Below are 19,964 nucleotides of genomic sequence, written 5' to 3'. Positions count from 1 at the left end.
TTTTCTTGTAACATCAAGTCGTTTTACTGAATTTCATTACTTTTCTTATGCCCCTCCTGAGTTTTTCTCGGTGTGCCTCTCACTGTTAACCATGCAAATTTCACCTCTGCCCTTCTTTCATTTTGCTCCCTGTTTAATTTTGAAGGTTAGAGCTTTATGATCCCCTTTAGTTGTTGTTTTATTAACCACATTTTCACTTTCTGATGATGCATATTATTGCGATTTTTAACATTTTGTGATATTCATATGATTTATCACCTGTTTTCAAACACATGTTATGTCCTCAAAGTTAAACTTTGTCATTATCTGTTCAATCCAATTTTTATTTATTTTTTTGCTGCAAAATTAGATGTTCAAGCTGTCACTAAAACCTGCTAAATGTTGACAGTCAGTATGATATCAGTCGTGATTGAATGCGGTCAAGTTGGCAAATACTTGCAATCTGTTTCTGATAATACAGCAAATGTGATAAATCATAGAAAATCACATATCTGTTAAAGTCTACAGACTGAAAATTATTAGATTTGCACTCAAGAATCTTCCTGTTTTATAGGAATGTAACTAGAATACAACCAGCCAGCAGCTAGCTGAGTCGAGTCCCCTTGCTGATAAAGTCTCATTCATACTGATGGCAACATGTTGGCACTCTGAGTAGACAGCAGTTATTTGCAAACCTTTGAAAGAGGGATGGCGGTCAGTCCAAGTCAGACTTCAACTGTTTCCAGAAAGATTACCTCCTACAGGCGTGATGAGCCCTCTAGTTCGTAGTCCCAGAGTATTTTAATTTATGCAACAAAATATCAATATTTGGTGTCCCTGTATGGATATAATGTATCGTAAAATACGCATAGACTATATAGATTTTTTTCCCCTCACCCCTGGCAATTTAAAGTGCCTGTTTTAACTTCCCGCACGTCCAGCCTGGTTGTTTTTCACTGTGTGAGCCTTTCTGTTGGAACATTTTCATCAGCATGATTTGCACTATGTTGGATAAAGTGTGAAATACTGCTTTAATTGTACATTCCTTCTGCCTTAGGGCAAAACTCGATTAGGTATTTTGCTCTCTGTTTTTGGTATTTTGTTTAACAACAAGCTGTTGGCTGTAGCATCATTTTGTCATCTGCAAATTTGTATATTTCATAAATGTTTTTCAAGTATTGCTTTAATCAGAAACATTTGTATTTCTATGGCAGAGCAGACACTAATGTTTTGCTTTTTTTTGCTGAGTGAATTCAAACTCACGCTCGAGAACAGCAGTCTTTTGTTGCTGTGCTGTCCCCATGGTTGCTATTGTGGTAAAAGGACATACTTCATTGGTACTTACTGCAAGGTTAATCCCATTGTTAAGCTCAATGTGGGAAATCAGCAGACCTTTCATAAGTTTGAAACCTGGTTGCTCATCATGTGTACATTAGGATAGCAAAAAATGCAAAAAAATAAATAAATTCAGATCTATTCTTCCATGCAGTATTCATGAGCTTTATTTTTTAGCCATATTTTTACTGTAGTTTTTGAGATCACATTTCCACTAGTACTGCAGAAATTTGTGTTTTGTTGAATGCAAACTGTACAAAATTAAAACAGAAGTGGAAAGTAAAGGAGTGAAAAGTACCATTATATAACCACTGAATATATTTATCAGTGCCGATCAATCACTGCAGCAGGAGAGATTTTGCAGCACTACTGAAGACTTTAGTGGAGGCATTATGAATTATTCTGTTCTTTTTAAACTGGCCTCTTGAATTATTTTAAACCTGGCTCACGAAAAGAGTTTGAAAGTTTTCAAGAAAAAAAAATCTTCACTTTGAGGGAGACTTTTACAGTTACAGTACAGAACTTTTCTGTTGAGTTTTTATTTCGAGCTCCTTGGGGCGACTGTTGTTGTGATTTGGCGCTATATAAATTAAATTGAATTGAATATTGCCAGACGTACTTGTATCAGGCACAGCAGTGCAGTGCGTCCTGTGGGCTGAACTAGTAAAGTGCCCTTCCTGTGAGTGTGAAGAAGTTTAATCCCTGAGATACCTCAGTATAAAAAAAGGTGCAATTTCAGCAGCAAGTCTCAGGTTTTCAGTCTTTGTTGACTTGTGGTATAAACATTGTTAAAATAAAAATTTTTTTTTATAGTAGGTAGTGAAAAAACTGATTTTTTTTTGTCATTTAATTGTTTATTTATCACTTACTGTAATTACTTTGGTATAGTACGAATGCTTTGGTTGTAAAACGTATGAAAATACACCTGAAATTCCAAAATCTATGCCCTCCTTCACATTTTCCGAAGTCATTCAATGGGCTAAATTAGAGTGTTTGCTGACCCAATTTTGGTCCCTGAGCCTGAAGTTTGACACCCCTGAGTCAGACTATGCTCTCCACAACTGTCAATTGGCATAAAAATGGATAAAATTAGATCGTCTTTAGCACCATTTTGCGAGTTTTAACTACAGCTGAGCCAAAACCTTTAGGATTAGTTAATACTCTTGACACATAAATGCGTAATTTTGCACTCCCTCATACAAAATTATCTTCTTGCCTTTTGTTTGTCTCCACACAAGTATTTATTTAAGCATGTTTATTCTGATGTTTCCTCAGGAGTGGCAGTGTCAGTGGACTCACCCTGAAACTGATCAAAGCGTCAGTGATGGAAATGCTGGACACTTTATCCGATGATGACTACGTCAATGTGGCCAGGGTTAGCATATGCTACACTTACTGAATCTGAACATTGGTTTTCCATCATTTCCCCTGTTGTTTTCAAACTGCGTCTGCTCCTGTGTTTCAGTTTAATGAGAAGGCTGTGGCTGTGGTCCCTTGCTTTAGCCATCTAGTCCAGGCTAATGTGCGCAACAAAAAGATTTTCAAGGATGCAGTGCAGCAGATGCAGGCTAAAGGCACCACCGACTACAAGTCTGGATTTCACTTTGCCTTCAATCAGCTATTAAATGCAAGTCATCTATACTGATTTTGTTTGACTGGGCATTATGTGATAAAATAAAGGTTCTGCATGCAGTTTTACTGCATTGACTGACACGTGCATTTTGTTTTTTCCTAATTTTCAGAAAACAAATGTCCCCCGGGCTAACTGCAATAAAATAATCATGCTGTTTACTGACGGAGGAGAGGACCGAGCTCAGGATGTTTTCATGCAATACAACTGGCCCAACAAAACGGTCAGTTTCTCGTGCAAATCAGACACCTCTCCATTACCTCCTGCATTCGAGCAGGATGTTTCTGTAGTGTCTAATCACCCTATGACAGTTAATTTGACATTTCTTCTATTCTCCCATGTCAGGTTCGAGTATTTACCTTTTCCGTGGGCCAGCATAACTATGATGTCACACCCTTACAATGGATTGCGTGCACCAATAAAGGTGAGTTCAGCTTCATATACTGTAGACTACAAAAGGATTCAGTCCATGGTATTAAAAAATTAAAAATTAAAAACTGTTTTGAGATGATAAGATGAGATGATGAGATGATGTATTCTGTGGATCACTTGATAAAAAAAAGTAATGATAAATAAAAATATTTGTAGTTTTACTACTTTTTTGTTTTTTGTGGCTTCATGCCGAGAAAAAGCACTGAAATGTGTGCAATGTTTGGCTAGATGAACTTGCACTATGTCTTTGAGGATCTAGCAAAAAGCATATAATAGGGCATCAAAAGAGGGTTCTGATGACACCCTGGGTCAACCATGGGTCAAGCATTCAAAGCAGCTGACGTGCAGGTAGGTTAGAGTGGGTGGAGATGAAAATCAGGGGTCATTTGTGACTGACAACAGCAAGTGTGAAAGGGAAGCTTTATAAGATGGTAGTGAGGCCTGCTGTGGCACAAACAGAAATACAGGAGGCCGAGCTGAAGGTGTCAGACTTGAAGATGCTGAGATTGTCATCGTAATTGCCCGGGTGGGACAGAATTAGAAATGATGACATCAGAGGGACAACTCGGGGTGAACAATTTGGAGATGAAGTTAGAGAGACAAGGTTGTGATGGTTTGGACATGTGCAGAGGAGGAATAGTGACTATGCTGGACAAAGTTAAATATGGATCTGCCAGGCAGGAGGAAAAGTGGACGACTGATGACGGTTCATGGATGAAGTGATGAAGGCCATGCAGAGGGTTGGTGTGACAGAAGAGAATGCTAGGGATAGGGTGACATGGAGGCAAATGATCCTCAGTGGTCATCCTTAAAGGGAACAGCTGCATGAAGAAGTTTTTACTCATTGTTATGAGTTGAATAAGAAATCCTAAACATCAATATCTGTAAGAATGGGAATAAATACGAATAGAACCAATAAATAACCGAGCATAATGTAAAACACACTGATCCTGTTAGAGGACTTGACTTTAAGGAGGTGCTGGTACTCACAGAGAGGTCGCTACCACAGTTTTGTTTGTGTAGATATTTTAAGGCCCAACAGTTATTCACTGACACCGAAAACCTCTTTGGTGAGAACGTGGGGGAATGTCGTGCATCTGCCAGCGCCTTGAAAAATTCATGCCCGCCGAGTGATATTTTGACCCAAGAGAAAAAGCATTGTCAGTGTCCTCCTGGTTTGCTAGTTTTGACTGAATAATTGATGGTTTTATAAAATAGATCAGCGGAGCAACACTTGTTATATTTTGTTAACCGTTAAACGTTGTGGCCTAAACTCTCAGCGTCTCACTGCTCTGACCTTGAAACCTTCATTACAAATTCTTTAAAAATCTAGGAAATCCCTTTGCAAAGTTTGCAAAGACAATAAATATGTCAGGCTGTGTTTTAAGGAAGACAACCAGAATATTTAAAAATGCACAATACATTTTTTTATGTGTTTGGAATTATGAAAAAGACACAAACATATGGATGTGGGATAATTTGAAACAATGAATGGAAAGGGATGAGGACTGAGACTGTTCAATCCTCATCCCATCAAGAGATCAGTCATTGGATTTTAGACTTCCAGCTGATTGAATGGTCTTGACTGAATTTCATGAATATAGATACCTCTGTGTTAAAGCTCAGTAGTTTTCTTCTTTAAGCTTCCTACCTGTGGGGTTTTAAAGGCTGAGTCACTGGTCTAGTAACATCCAGTCAAATCTAGAATATTTATGAGCACCACTCCAGTGTTGTTGGTTTTTTTGGGGTTTTTTTGAAAGAACCGCTCACACATCCCCTCTCTCTCTCTCTCTCTCTCTCTCTCTCTCTCTCGCTGGTTGCCTTTTTTTCTTCGTCGCTTGCCAGGTTACTATTTCGAGATCCGTTCCATCTGCGCTATAAGGATTAACACCCAGGTGGGTTTGTCTAGTGCCTCTAATACAGATGATCCCTGTTTGCTCATTCTCTTTGTGGCACTCGCTCGTCCTATAGAAACATCTATGCTCATTTGTTTGCTCAGCCTTCTCCCAGAGGCCTGATGTTGTCGGTTGTTTTCAAGCTGCGGCCTGTCACGTATCTCTGTGTTTTGTCAGGAGTACCTTGACGTGCTGGGACGCCCCATGGTTCTGGCAGGCAGCGAAGCCAAGCAGGTTCAGTGGACCAATGTGTATCAGGATGCTCTGGTGAGACGGCATGAGCTCATCAAATATACCTAATCCATTAAATACACAATAAGCTCATATAATTTCTAATAAATGTTTTGGGACTTTATCTTTGCACTCTGCAGGGTCTTGGCATGGTAGTAACTGGGACTTTGCCTGTTTTTAATCTCACCATGGACGGAAACTCACAGGTAACAAAACAGGATAATTATATTTGAGCTTAGGTGGATGAGATGGTTTTGCGAGTTACTTATTTTCTCCTTTTGTCTTAGTGAACAAATGCAGACTTTAACTCTAGTGTGTAATATCACTTATTATTTACAATCACTAATGTTTGTATGGCAAAAACAAATATTAGTGTGATCAGGTTGCCTCTAAAACTCACTAATATATTACATGTGATTGAAGCAGTCTGTATAAAAAGGACACGTTTACATGTGGTCGACCATTTCATGGCCGGGTAAGGTGACTTTCTGCTGCTAAAGTTTTCTAATTGGCTGCTGCTTACAGCTTCATCAGGAAAAGCAAATAAGCACATCATTTAAAGTGTGACAACTAGTTTGAATAGAAACAATATATAAACAATTTATTTAAATGAATAAATGTACGGCTGCTGTTTTGTTTTTTTCACAAGAATCAGCTGATTTTAGGTGTCATGGGAGTCGACGTGCATCTTGATGAGATAAAGCGACTCACACCGCGGTACAATGTACGTGCATAAGTCACATTTTTCTTATTTATAAGCTAAGATGGACGAAGAAGACCAGCTCTTCACTGCTATTCCTTCTTTTTCTGTGGTTGTCACAGCTTGGGGCCAATGGATACATATTTGCCATCGATCCAAACGGATACCTGCTCCTTCATCCTAATCTCCAGCCAAAGGTGATTCAAATCTATTTAATTTGGTAAAATGCTTTATTTATTCTGTGGGGAGCTGCTTTAAGAAGAAGAAAGTTGGAGGGTGGGAGGGCGGGAGTTTTAGGTTTGGGTTTTAAGCATCAGTGATGATGATGAGTAATTAATAATATAAGGCTATGTGTTAATATCGCGTTCTCCCTCAACTCCTGTCAGCTTGTGAATCTGCCAGAACCTGTGACGCTGGACTTCCTGGACGCAGAGTTGGAGGACAGCAATAAAGAAGAGGTGAGGAACAAGTAGAGCTGTTTTGTTGATGCATGCTCAATCATCCAGGTAAGTAAATCCCCAAAAGTAATTCTGTTCATCTGGATGTAGCGTTTCTGTTGTTGTATTCTTTGCTGTTCAAACTTAGTAATTGGCCAGTGAACAACATGTTTCCTCCTGAGGAGGATCTGTTCAGCAGGATAAATTGTCTGTGTAGGTCACTGAAAGTCGATGATAACATATTTGTGGCCGATTTAAAGAAAAACTTTGCTTTGTGTTTCCATCGTGTAGATCCGCCGACAGATGATTGATGGAAGACCAGGTGAAATGCAGATCAAAACTCTGGTACTGTCGATTGACGAGGCAAGTCACTTCTCTTTCTGAATGTCTGCACGCATTTCCTCTTTAGTTTGGACTGCAGCAGTTATGAGGAGTTTAATAACACATGTGGTCAGCTGTCATCTCCAGTATGTCATGATGACTCATACTCATAAATTAACAGTGCTGTGTGGTGGGTCCATGAACAAACTGCTTACACAGTTATTGAAATCACTTTATTTGAAAAAATAGACCTAGAACTGTAACCAACAACAGTGTTTTTATTTAGAGTAAAAATCCAGCTTAAATGTGTCCGACTCTTTTTAATCCTTGCAAGCAACCAAAACTGTTTTTGGTCTTTAAGCTCCTATTATGATGTTGATTATTTAGGCCTGATTATCCAGTAGGAGGTTTTTGTACCAACCTGGGCTCTTGCTTCTCTTAAATGCCTGCTGATGTCTCAGTTCTTTATGTTTATCTGTATGTGCATTTGGTTTATTTTTTTATTAGTTATTGGGGCTCTATCTGACATTTGGGTATATTTCTGTGTTGTATAGGGCATGGGGATTTTTTATCTCTTTCTTTGCCTTTTTGTTCTTTATGTAAACACTGTATGTTAAAGATAAGCTGCTTAGCCTATATGATCGCATCATATTACCATTCCTGCATGCTGAAATAAGCGGCTGAAGTCTTGCAGGTATTGATATTTAATTCACAGTTTTTTTAAATAATAAAATAGTTTTAGGTTATATAAGGTCCAAATCTTATTTAATAAAAAATTAGGTATATTTGAGCAAATTTCATACTCCATCTGCAGAAACTGCTGACGGTCTGGTGATCTAAGTTAATCAAATTCTTAAAGGAGCTTGTTCTGTGGACTTGGACTGTGTGTAGAAACATAAACGTGAACATTAGTTTTACAACGTACAACCCAGGCTGGGCTGAAGTAGTCTGCAGTAGTCTGACGAATAACAAACACAGTTTTTGCAAGGCAAAAATGCTTAAACTTTGATCACTGTACTTTATTAGCTTTGCCTCTTATGTTTATTGAAATTCTTTACCTCTGCAGCGCTACATCGATGAGGTCTACAGGGGTTACACCTGGACTCCTATCAATGGAACAGACTACAGGTGAGCGGATACAGAGTTATGAATCATGAATAAAAACCAACCAGCTGTGGCCCAGTGAGGCCTGCAGGCACAGATTGATTCACTCTAAGACCCACCATCTTTTTGTATCCCCCATTCATACTGGAATCCTGTCGGGATGCTGCCACCTGCAGTCTCGGTCTGGTATTACCACCCTACAATGAGTACTACATCAAGGCAGATCTAAGCGATGTGATGCTGCAGCTCCAGTGTGAGTACATGGAGGCAGGGTGTTCGGGTTTACATCCAAGGAAACCAGAAGCATTTCACACTCTCTCTTCTTTCGTGTTACAGATATGCAGTCTTTGCTGCCCAGCTCCTTTGAATCATCGGGGCACGTGTTTCTAGCTCCAAGGTGACTATCTTCATCTGTCATGATTTCATTCTTCAGTAAAAGGAAGATGCTTATTTATGCTGCCGTGTCCGCAGGGAATACTGCAAGCGTCTGCAGCTTTCTGACAACAACACCCAGTTCTTGCAGAACTTTCTGTCTCTCATGCTTGACCTCTCCCCTGACTCTGATGAGTGTGAGTGCGTTAACAGAATGAAAATATTTCACTGCTGTAGACACACCGATAAGATATTCACCACATTTTTTAAAAATATTTTGCAGGTGACCATGGCCTGATCCACAACCTGATCTTTGATTCTAGGATCATTGGGCAGCTTGCTTCTCGTGTATGGAAGAACAAGGACCTCAATTCGTAAGTTTGGTTTTATTGTTGTTGTTGTTTTTTGTGTAAACTACTATAGTGCAAAACTAGAGCTGAAGAAGTAACAAATGTTACAGGTATGGCTTCCTAGCTGTATTTGCATCCACAGACGGAGGAATAACACGAGTTTTTCCCAACATGTGAGTGATAAAAGTAATTACTTATCCAAGCAGACAAATAAAGTCGTACGGCTTTCCACTTGAAAACTTTTGATGACTTGTGTTCATGTGTTTTTGTAGAGCTGCCGAGTTGTGGGATGAGGACCCTGAACCCTTCAATTCAAATTTCTACAGACGGAGCCTCGACAACAAAGGCTACATGTTCAGATCTACACTCAGATCCTGTGAGTAACTAAGCAGCAACCAGACTTCACTGACTCAAAGGAGGCGCTGATGTAAATGTTACTAAAACAATAGTTTGTCTGGTGAGTCGGGGTAATCATGAGCTTGGCATCAGCTGATATTTCAAGCTTATATTTGTTTATGTTTCATATTATTTTAAATAATTAAAATAGTGAGCATTACACATGCTGGTAAGCACATTTTGTTACATTTGAGCAGAGACAGGCTCCCGCAGTTCCCTAACTTTATGCAAAGCTAATATAAGTTGCTTCTCTGCTTCAACTTTGATGTTTATTTCGAGCCGCCTGCCACTGAATTAGGTTTTAAAAAACATTTTTAAGGAAATCACTCAAATGGAAACTCTCTCAGGTGTCGTTACTTGATTCCTTTACCTATACTTTGATCGTGTTTCATAGAACGTCTATGCAACATCTTAATCCCAAGATCTTGGCTCATTTCAGCCGATTTTCTTATTTTCATATCTGTGTATTTCCACCAGCTTTGGATGACCCCATTGGAGCAGAAAATGGGACCAGTGAAATTGTGGTTAGTTCAGCTGTGGAGGTTAATTTAGCAGGAAAACTGCTCAGACCTGCAGGTAAGATTTTTATCTGGTCTGTTATACATATGAAATTGGGGTTTTTGGTTTGTTGTGATTCCTGTTGTCATCCCGTTCTCCTTTTTACTCTGATCCTGTGGATGTCGTCCTGCAGTGGTTGGTGGGAAGCTGGACTTGGAAGCTTGGGTGGATAAGTTCAAAATCCTGGCCAGCAACATGTCAGACAGCCGGCAGGGGTCACACAAGGTACAGATTCTGAGTCTAAATCACCTGTTAAAACCAAATTCACCTAAACAAAAATCTCACATGGTCTCATTTTGTTAAGCAGTGTGGACCTCTGAGAAGTTGCGAGATGGATTGCGAGATGGACACAAATGTAAGCACTTTTCTTTATTTCACTCTCTCACTGCGCCGCAGCAGGACAGTGCCATCAGTTTAATGACCAATCTAAGGTCCTTCAGTGGTGATTAACTTGATGAAACTGTGATTAATAGACTGGCCTTTTATTTCACGTCATTCACAGTTTGTAGCCCAGAAGAAAACTGTTGTTGCTGCTTGTTTCTCTTTCAGGCAACTCACAGAAAAAAGGAATTCTTATAAATGTGTCCAGCGTGATTAACATAATCCACACTGCTGCATGTAAATGATTATGAGGATGATTAAAGCTCATAAGAGCTCACTCATGAGTTGTTGCCATAAATGTAACCTTTTTTTTTTAAAGCTACAATGTTTTTTCTTCTTCTCTTTTTTCTCTATGAACTGTTGGGAATCAGCCTGTAACTTCAACTGCTGTCAGCTGAATGCTTGACAGTTCATGTCATAGCCCCCAAGCCTTAAGGAGATCTTCACACATGATTTAAAATGCAAATTACTGCAATGACAAATGCTTCTACCTTATTATTTAATACATTTCAATATTTTTCAGAATATAATAACACATATTACATCTTTTATTGATTTTTAACTGTCTGTTTTCGCTCTAGTAAGACCAAACTTTGTCTTTCTTCCTGTGTTCTGCTGCACCCACACTGTCTTCTGCAGGAACTCGGCTGCTATCTCATTGATGATGGTGGGTTCCTGGTTATGTCCAATCAGGCAGATCACTTCCAAAAGGTATGTCTGTGTGCTGTAATGTGTCTACCCTTTATGATGCATGTCATCCATAGCAGGGGTATCAAACATAAGACATAAGACTCGGCACACCAAAGACTCCGATGCAGCCCAGTGGAAAATGAGGATTTACGTAGAAAATGTAAATTTGGGATTTACGTACGTTTTAGAGTAAGTTTTAAAGACCTCATAGTGCAAGTGATGGATAAAAAGTCTGGGCAATGAGCTACTGGAACTTTTCCTGTAACAAACCAGTCATTGCCGGGATTTTAAATTATGAAGGAAATCTATATAAAACTAATTCCTGTGAATTAGCTCAGTGGTTTCCAGGGACTTCTTTCCACTTTACTGAGGAGCGGCAGTGCGTTTGTCACAGGTTTCTGCTTCAGACACAGCATACACACCTGATTAAACTGCAGTCCTCTTGCTCTATAGATGTGATTTAAAAAGTCTCTGCTTGATTTGTGCAATAATCATCTATTTATTTCAGTATATAAAAGAAACCTATGGTATGGTCGCAGGAAAATAACAATTTATATTTTAAATCACCTTTGGTATTTCTTCTACTTGCATCACCAGTTTATCTCTTTCCCTACACCTACTCATTGGATCTTTTTATGCCTTGTATCACCAAATAAAGTAATCATCGTATATAGTTTAGCTGTAGTCTTTGTTGCTCTGGATATTTTATCCTGTAGCGGTTTCAGACTCAGACATATATGGATGGATTTGAGGGGTTCATCAATCAAAAAAAAAGAGGAACTGATAAGCAGCAGCTTAACTTTGGCGCTATGAAATATAAAGTGATTTGGGATTTTTTAAAATCTGTGAATCATGCAAAGCTTCTATAATTTTGAGCTCAGTGTTGAGCCATTATTCTCATGTTTTTATTGCTCCCTGTAACTGTCTTATTGTCCTTCTTTTTTTTAAATTTTTTTTATTGCCACTGTACAAGTTTATTTACATTGCCACTCTGTACATTTCAGACATATCAGTATTGTCCTTCTTTTTTAAAAAAAATCTCAGATTGGTCTTTTCTTTGGCGATGTGGACGCTCCCCTGATGTATGCCCTCTACAACAATTCGATCTTCACTCGACGGCAGTCTTTCCAGTACCAGTCTGCATGTGAGCCGGTCAGCAGCAGCCACACTGGCGCAGCACCGAGAGGTGTTTTTGTGGTAAGAGACAACATCAGGCCGTCAAACTCTGAATGATTAGACAGTCTGAGACGTTTGCCTTCATTTCTTAATTTTCTCTGTCTCTCCAGCCGTCCATTGCTGATGTCTTGAGCTTGGCGTGGTGGACATCAACAATGGCATGGTGAGACTTTATTTGCAGCAAATCAGATGAAATCTACTTCACTTTATGTCTTTTTAAAACAGTCTTTGCTGTGTACATGAAAGTGATTTTATATTTTTTGTGTTCGACAGCTCCTGCACGGTTATTTTGAGCTGTTTTAATATAGCTCTGAGTTTACTGTTATTGAACGATGTTTTCTTTCTTTAACGTACGTCTTTTTCAGGTCTGTGTTTCAGCAGCTTCTTTATGGACTGGCCTATAACAGCTGGCTCTATCAAGGTGACATGCATGTGAACTGATGCATTCCTTATTGTTTTGTGGTACACAGTAAGAAAGGAAACACACATTGGATGAATAGTAAACGTTCAGGAATTTTACTGTATTCTTACTTTGTTATTTTCCCCTCATCATTAAGTAAGTGTTCAACTGCAAGTAAGCATGCTTTGGATCAGTTTACACAAAAAACCAAGTTTGCTTACGTGTGTTTAATTTATTTTAAATAATGTCATTATGTTATGAGCTGATTTTGAACATGCTTTTGTTTCTTTAGCTGATGTCCTCATCGAAGGCTTTGAGACTAAAGAAAGCAGCTGTGTGACCATCCAAAGCCAGTTCTACTTCACAAACACCACAAACTCCTACAATATGCTGCAGGACTGTGGAAACTGCTCCAGGTGAGTTTTCTACAGAATCAGCAAAATCAGCTTGCAGTGTTTATGAGCTCGCAGCCCTGTGCTGTCCATATGGAGCCGGCTAAATACTTGTCACTGTCTCCTACAGACTGTTCCATGCAAAGAGGATTGAAAACACAAACCTGCTTTTTGTGGTCGCCGAGAAACTGCTCTGCCAGTCGTGTGAAATTGAGACACTGACCCAGGTCAGAACAGAGTGTATCCTTTCTGCTGTCAAACACTTCTGACATTTTCATTTTTGTAGAGGTAGAAGATATGTTTTTATGTTTGCTGTTACCGCCATAACCGACAACCAACAGTTCAGGAGGAAAATCCATGTGAAGTATTGAACAATACACGATATCGTAAAGGCCCGACTTCCTGCTTTGACTACAGTGCCTTAGTAAGTGCCTGTGCTGTTATTATTCAGAGGAATCATTTTGTGTCTTAGTCCTGAGCATGTGATAGGAAATTCTGAGAAAAAAAATATTTGTAACGTCACACAAACAATAATTATCAAGAATAACTAATTAAACTACTATCCAGTGACAACTATTTGAAAAAATACAGAGACCTGCTACTAAGGAGGTATATTAGATAGTGATTAAAGTTAAAAATTCAGCAGGAAGCGAAACAATGTGTGACTCTTCCATTCAGTTGCTTTTGCATAGTAAGTGAAGTAATGTCCTAATATCCTGTCCTAATGTCCTAATCCTAATGTCCTAAACTAAAGTCCTAATGCTCCCACAACCGTTGGCTAAGGCTAAAATAAATTATTTTTGTAAAACTGAATTACTTTAATTAATTTCTCTAAATATTAGGGTTTGACACCCCTGAAAAACATAATGTGGTATTGTTCCATTGCATGGTCAGGATTAAGACACATTTTCTTTCTGTAAGACTCCAGGGTCATTAGTTGTGGAGAACAAAAGGATTCACTTTTTACTCTCTTTGCAGGAAAACACGTCAGAGTGTGGACGAGGTCATTCCCTGCAGTCCTCCATAGGAGTCCTCCTCTTCATTCAGCTCACTCTGCCTCTCTTTCATCTCTCACACATGCAAACGCTCTGACATTTTTGATCTCTGTAGGTTAAGGCTCGGATCTACTAAGGAGTAGATCAAACAGCAACTGTAAAATTCTTCTTTTTTGAACTACAAACAGCTCACAGAGCACAGTGCTTGGAAAGAAACCCCGGGATCAGCTCATAGTGTCTTTTGCCTTATTGCTAATGCATTTCTTGGTGTTTCGGGGCTTGAGTGCAAAACATATGATTATAATGCGTTGCGTGTGCATGCTATTTAAACTGAGACAGCATCTTTACATTTTTATTTATTTATTGCATAAAGGCTTAGCCACAGCAAAAGGTCAGGGAGACGACCAAAGCCACCCAGCAGTAGAAGATTGTTGATCACGTTTGTTTGACTGTGTTTCACTGTCTAGAATCTAATGTGGCAGCAGAATAGTGTATCATATTATTACATTACTTCTTGAACTTCCTAGATGTGGTTAAACACAGTTACTTCATGATTTAGCTTTTTCACATAGGGCCACTTAGGTTCCGATAGCTTTTTTTTTTGCTTAATAAATGCAATTATAATTTATAAAGTGCATCTGTATTTACTTGGGTTATCTTTGAGAAAGGACTCAGGAAAGGAGGAAAATACTTTTTCACAGCACTGTACAGTTTGTGCTAGCTCGTAGCCTTCGTCCTCCCGGCCTTTGCAAGTGTAGAGCTATGTATATATATATATATATATATCTGTATATAAAACCCATGGGATACCTTTGAGATGCATGGTATATTTTGAATTCTAGTAAAGTACAAGAAACCTAACACTGTATTTACAGGTAGTGTAAAATACGTAATTATTACTTTCTACCACTGAACGTACGAGGCTGTATGCACCATCACCTTTTATTCTGAGGAGCTCTGATTGGCTTAACAGACGAGTAACAGTTAAATAAGGACAGTACCAAGAGTTTTTAGAGCTTTCAGTACTTTAACGTTACTGATCAGCTGAATATATTAAAATGTATATGACTTTTCAACCATACAGTGTCACAGTGTTGTTAACGGTTCGGATAAAGGGCAAACTAAGATATTTAAATGGCGGCTAGACGGAAATCAATCACTGCCTTGAAAATTTTAATGAAAAAGCTGAATCTGCTGCTGGGTGACTTGGAGACTCCCACCTGTAGACTGCTCAGATGTTATTTGTGGCACCCATGCTGTTGTTGGCTTGAAATGAATCCCTTGCACCTGTTTGTATTTGCTCGTTCAGTCCCAGCAGATGTCTTTGCACATACAGATCAGGAGGTGCTGCACTTACAACTGTTTTTCACACGACGGTAGATCCGGGCCTTGAACCCACATTCACTTCAGTGTCTTTTGATCCAGTTTGATCTTTGCCGAGCCAGTTTTAGTACTAAAAATTGGGTCATGCATGACAGGACCCTGAAAGACTTCTCTATCAAGTATCCTTGCCCTCTAGTGTCATTAAATTTAGGCACACGTCTGACAGGATTTAGATAAAAATATCATTTTTTCCCATAAGATATTTTTTTCCAAAACTAAATGAGAACAGAGATGTGAAAAGCCAGCGTGACACATCAACAAAGAAGCATCTGTGTGGTTTGCTTGTTTGACTGAATCGTTAAAGCTGAGGTTTGCTTTTTTCTCCGAACGCCTCCACAGATGCTCGGTATGATCTTGAAGTGCTTCCAGTCAAGTAAGATGTTGTCAGATGATGTGAAATTAAACAACACAAACTAAATTGTCAAACAGTAACTGACTTTGTGAGCTATTAGTGCATCCTTTGTGGACTCCAATATTTAAGTGCTGTGATCATCGGATACTTGCAGTGTAACGTGCAGTGTTAACAGCGTAGTCTATTAGCACAAGCCTCGCAGAAGTCAGCATATTGCCAACATCTTTTTAAACATATACATCAGTTAGTTGATTGATGGGAAGTTCTTTGTCCCTTTTCCTTGTATTGCCAATGTTTGTCAAGTCTAAATTTATGCACTTATGTACAGTATGCTTCTGTATGGGGAATGTAGCTTCTGAAAAACTTTCAGTGTTATGAATATGTTCTTCTGCGCTTTCTGACCTTCTGTCGAGATTCCCCTGACGTGTCGCTGATCACTGAATGACTTACTGCGGCAAAACATTTCGGTGTTATCATGCACGAAGATTTTTGACAACAATAGCAAGAAATGTAGCACTGTTTTGTAATTTTGACAGGTGTTTATTAAACTAAAGATCCCCCTTCCAACACTTAAACATGTACAAAATGCTGTTTTTGGAATCATTTCTTGCATTTGATTAGATAAAAAAAGAGAAATTTCCTACTTCAGATTAAATCTAAAATCTATCAACATATTTGTTGTTCTTAAGTCGAATCTCAGTGTGTGCGCACAGGAGATTTCAAGTTTGTATTGCTGCATAGTTGGCTTTCAAATTAGTTTTGATGTCAAAATCTGTACTCTTGTTACACTCAGATCAAAGGTAACTTCATAGAAAAGCCCCCCCCCCCCCTTCAGCAGATGAATGAGGAAGCAACTTTCAGCTGTCAAACACTGCACAGTCACACTCTGCTTAGTGAAGCTCTAACATCCCCCGGGTAGCACCAGTAGAAAGAACATATTTTGATTTCTTTTGAAGAAAGTGAAAGACAGGAGCCTAAAACTGGTGTTACGTGTGATTCATGAGCGCTCGCTGCATGCATGATTAAATGAAGAAATCAGTTTTTCCGCAGTGATTCATTCTTGTACGTCTTTTTCTGTAATCATTTGATCTGGTTGCAGAGTTAAGGGGTATTTTTAAAAAATGTGTTTTGTTTTTTTTACATAATGTTTGTAAAAATGCATTTTCTCTCTTCGTCTGCCTGGTGTTCCACCCCGCAGTGCCTTGTTGCACTCGTCATTTTAGATGTCAGGAACATTCGCATCGTAGATGTGGAAATTCACCGTGCAGGCCATGTGAAAGACGCACTTGAATTTCAAGGGTTGCCGTGGTTCAGCTTTGAGAGGACTTTCCGGTCAGGGAATGTGAAAAAAAACAAAAATATGCTCCCATAGAACTTTTAAAGGAAAATATTTTTAAAGGAGCGCAGTCGTGAAAGTGCACAACAGAAGAGTCGGCCTCCTTTCCTGCCTTCTCATGGACACGTTTGTCAAATCTACACCAACAAACCGGGCCGCCCTTCTGGCGTGTGTCGTCTGATCTCCACACTGTGGTCCAGCCGGGCACAGACACTGCCCATTTACATGGATTTCTACTTTGTCCCATCTGCACCACACTATATTCTATATTTGATGCCTGTTGGAAACTTTTCAGTTGTGACTGACTGAAATGAGTGAATGTTAATGTACAGTATACCTACTGTTGTGCATCTCTGCTGTACCCAAGCATGGTGGGGACCTGGAGAAGCAGATTCAAGCTCAACATTGATTGAAAACCTCAAAAAAAAAAATAAAAAAAAATGCTGCTTTCAAAAGAAGACCCAAAACAGGAAACAGCTGTTCGTCTGAGACCTGCAGTATTTCCTTCAGGTCATTTTGCGTCTTTGAAACAACACTGTTGTACTTTGAGGAAAGAACTTTTGTGGAACTCTTTGTACCCTACAGTACAATATATTCCTGCTGTTGAGGTCAGTGTTGTAGTTTCGTTTTAAATTTACTGGTATTTATTTGCATGATATTTTGAACAGATTTGTGTACATAGTCTGATGGATATTTTACATTCCTGTCTGCATCTGGATCTTCAGCTCTGTCGGGGAGGGTGGCGCGATTGTGCCCCACCGTGGATATTTTGGGTAAAGTGGAGGTCGCTGAGCTCTTTGCTGCCTGTAAAGGAACGAAGCTGAAAGTTTGACTTCAGTGAAGCCTACAGTGACTTAGCGTTTGTAGTTTAAGCCTTTTGCAGTAAGTTAAAGCACAGAGCAGTTAAGATTTATGAGCAGCATACTGCCTGGTTGAACTTTATCCGTTTATTCAGCAAAAACTGATGTAAAAACACTGACTCGTGCATTTAATGGCTGCATAACAAATAAGGCTGTGGCATGTGTGGGGACGCCCCTTTATTACTAGGCTTTGTTTATGAAATATGTTTAAGTGTTTCTTATTTGTTTATTTCAATGTAAATTTATTTGTTCATTCATTTGTTTATTTGAGCATCGTGAATGATATTTGCGTTGATCAGAAAGGAAGTGAATGTGTTTGGAGGTTGCGCAGGCACAAGGTGCAGTTTACAAGACGAAGAGCGAAATAGAACAAAGTTATCGTTATATCCCGTACGTCTGTGTCCTTTAATTTGTCAAACAAGAAGAATGTCCATGTTTTTTGCTGTAACTTTGCTTTTCATTTTGCCGACCTTGTTGTTTACTTGGGACAGTTTTCTCTCTTTGTGCCAGTCTCCTGCGCCACCTCATTTTTGTACAGACAACGTGAAGCAGTCAGCAGAAGACGAAGGCTTAACTTTGTAAAGATTTTGTCAGCCACATTACAAAATGGATATTTAAATGTTTATATCTTTGGTGATTAAATGCTATTGATATTTTTCACTTCAGCTCTGATTGGTACTTTTTCTTCGCTCATTTGGTATTTTCGTTGGGTGACCCTCACACTTCAGCACACTATTATAACACAAAGATTTTAACCCTGCAGCTCTTTATAATCCCTTATCAAGGAGATGTACAAAAAGTTACAAAATGTTACTAAAATGAACAAAGTGATTTGCAAATTATTAAAATCTTGGTGCAAAAACAACATATTAACAGCTGAAATTGGCAAGCTTTGCTGATTTTGATTGCAGCAAGTTAAAAACATGGGACAGGGAAGTCTTTACCACTGTGATCTATAATATCTTGTTTTAAAAGCATTCCTGGGAACTGAGGATGGTGATTGCTGTATTTTTAAAGATAAAATATATTCACATTTGTTCTTGATGCAGAAACAGTAAGTAAAGGTAACACCTCCCATCTCATACATTTCATTTTATAATACCTGCACTACCTAATAGAGATGTATTACATATGACAGGGTATCAATGGGCCTTTCATTGATGTGCAAGTTACCCATGTTATGTGCCCTAATGCCCCTACCTCATCTTTTTAGAGACATGTCGCTGGTATCAAATTTCAAAATGACAGATATAATTAGAAATAGAAAAAAGTGGAACAAACTGAACAAAATACACCCGCTTGCATTTCTAAGGTTTAAAAGGTCCTCACCAGGTTCTACAATAATTAAATTAAACCTCAGATAAATAATAAATAAATAATGACACCATGTCACTGATTATTTAAACAAAGCTAATCAAAAATGATTAAGCAGTGTGTAAAAATCAAAGTTGAACCCAGTTCAGTAGCAGAAACTCGAAGTCATGATTTTCTTTATGACTTTTTAATTGGTCTCACACATCACTGTGCAGGAATTTTGCCCCATTCCTCTTTCCACTCCTCTATGTTTAAGTACACTGAGGTTCATTTCTGCACAGCTCACTGTAGAGTGATGGACTTGGGCTTATAACCCTTTCTGGACTGATAGACAGCAGCAGCTGCTCCTTTAAGATCACTGCTTTTCTCCTATTGTGTTAACACAACAGCTGGTCTAGATGGTTATTTTCTTTTTATTACAATTGCTGCTGCTTACCCTCTTGATTCTTACAGAAGCAGCAAGACTTTACATTTGTATTTTGGCTTAGATTTGTTAATATTCACACAGTATAATATGTTGTGTGTTATTCATCCAAGGTTGTATTTAAATCATTTTAGACTCTAGTAAGCAACAGATGATTTTTTATGACATCCAAAAAACAACAACAAAAAACAACCTTGAATTGAAATTGGTGTACTGATTTTCTATTTTTGTCACGGTCTTCTGTGGATTCAGGCACTGTGTACTCTTTTTAGACCGCGGTGATGCTGCTGTATAATAACTTCAGTTGAGCCACTGAGCAGTTCCTCTGTTATCTGATGCAGAAAAAGTTCTGTCAGCTGTTTAGGATCGCACCAATAATTTTGAGGGGACTGGATGAGAACCAGAAAAGTAATCCAAGAGTTAAGCTGCTTGGAAACTAATCATGGTGATTTTTATCTAACTTCATTTAGAGAGGATATCAAACAGTAAGCTGAGATCATCAGTGAAAAAGTCATCTGTCG

General features: G+C 38.8%; 1 protein-coding gene across 1 annotated transcript in view; it reads left to right on the top strand.

The window, feature by feature from the left end:
• Positions 1-18,365, top strand: part of LOC134627690 (voltage-dependent calcium channel subunit alpha-2/delta-2-like) — a 40,103-nt gene extending 21,738 nt beyond the window's left edge. Inside the window, exons 10-38 of the mRNA XM_063474015.1 lie at positions 2,590-2,689; positions 2,780-2,941; positions 3,057-3,167; positions 3,290-3,368; positions 5,222-5,271; positions 5,449-5,538; positions 5,643-5,708; positions 6,152-6,226; positions 6,325-6,399; positions 6,589-6,660; positions 6,931-7,002; positions 8,027-8,088; positions 8,241-8,317; positions 8,401-8,461; positions 8,536-8,633; positions 8,720-8,810; positions 8,897-8,959; positions 9,059-9,162; positions 9,660-9,758; positions 9,874-9,965; positions 10,048-10,095; positions 10,761-10,832; positions 11,856-12,008; positions 12,098-12,150; positions 12,353-12,408; positions 12,680-12,803; positions 12,910-13,019; positions 13,121-13,203; positions 13,758-18,365. Of these exons, the coding sequence (XP_063330085.1) occupies positions 2,590-2,689; positions 2,780-2,941; positions 3,057-3,167; positions 3,290-3,368; positions 5,222-5,271; positions 5,449-5,538; positions 5,643-5,708; positions 6,152-6,226; positions 6,325-6,399; positions 6,589-6,660; positions 6,931-7,002; positions 8,027-8,088; positions 8,241-8,317; positions 8,401-8,461; positions 8,536-8,633; positions 8,720-8,810; positions 8,897-8,959; positions 9,059-9,162; positions 9,660-9,758; positions 9,874-9,965; positions 10,048-10,095; positions 10,761-10,832; positions 11,856-12,008; positions 12,098-12,150; positions 12,353-12,408; positions 12,680-12,803; positions 12,910-13,019; positions 13,121-13,203; positions 13,758-13,871 (2,512 nt within the window). The 3' untranslated portion in view covers positions 13,872-18,365. The remainder of the gene's footprint in view (positions 1-2,589; positions 2,690-2,779; positions 2,942-3,056; positions 3,168-3,289; positions 3,369-5,221; positions 5,272-5,448; positions 5,539-5,642; positions 5,709-6,151; positions 6,227-6,324; positions 6,400-6,588; positions 6,661-6,930; positions 7,003-8,026; positions 8,089-8,240; positions 8,318-8,400; positions 8,462-8,535; positions 8,634-8,719; positions 8,811-8,896; positions 8,960-9,058; positions 9,163-9,659; positions 9,759-9,873; positions 9,966-10,047; positions 10,096-10,760; positions 10,833-11,855; positions 12,009-12,097; positions 12,151-12,352; positions 12,409-12,679; positions 12,804-12,909; positions 13,020-13,120; positions 13,204-13,757) is intronic.
• Positions 18,366-19,964: the final 1,599 nt, after the last annotated feature.

The sequence above is a fragment of the Pelmatolapia mariae genome, linkage group LG5 (assembly GCF_036321145.2).
Source record: "Pelmatolapia mariae isolate MD_Pm_ZW linkage group LG5, Pm_UMD_F_2, whole genome shotgun sequence".
NCBI lineage: Eukaryota > Metazoa > Chordata > Actinopteri > Cichliformes > Cichlidae > Pelmatolapia > Pelmatolapia mariae.
This window is presented reverse-complemented; position numbering and strand designations above follow the sequence as displayed.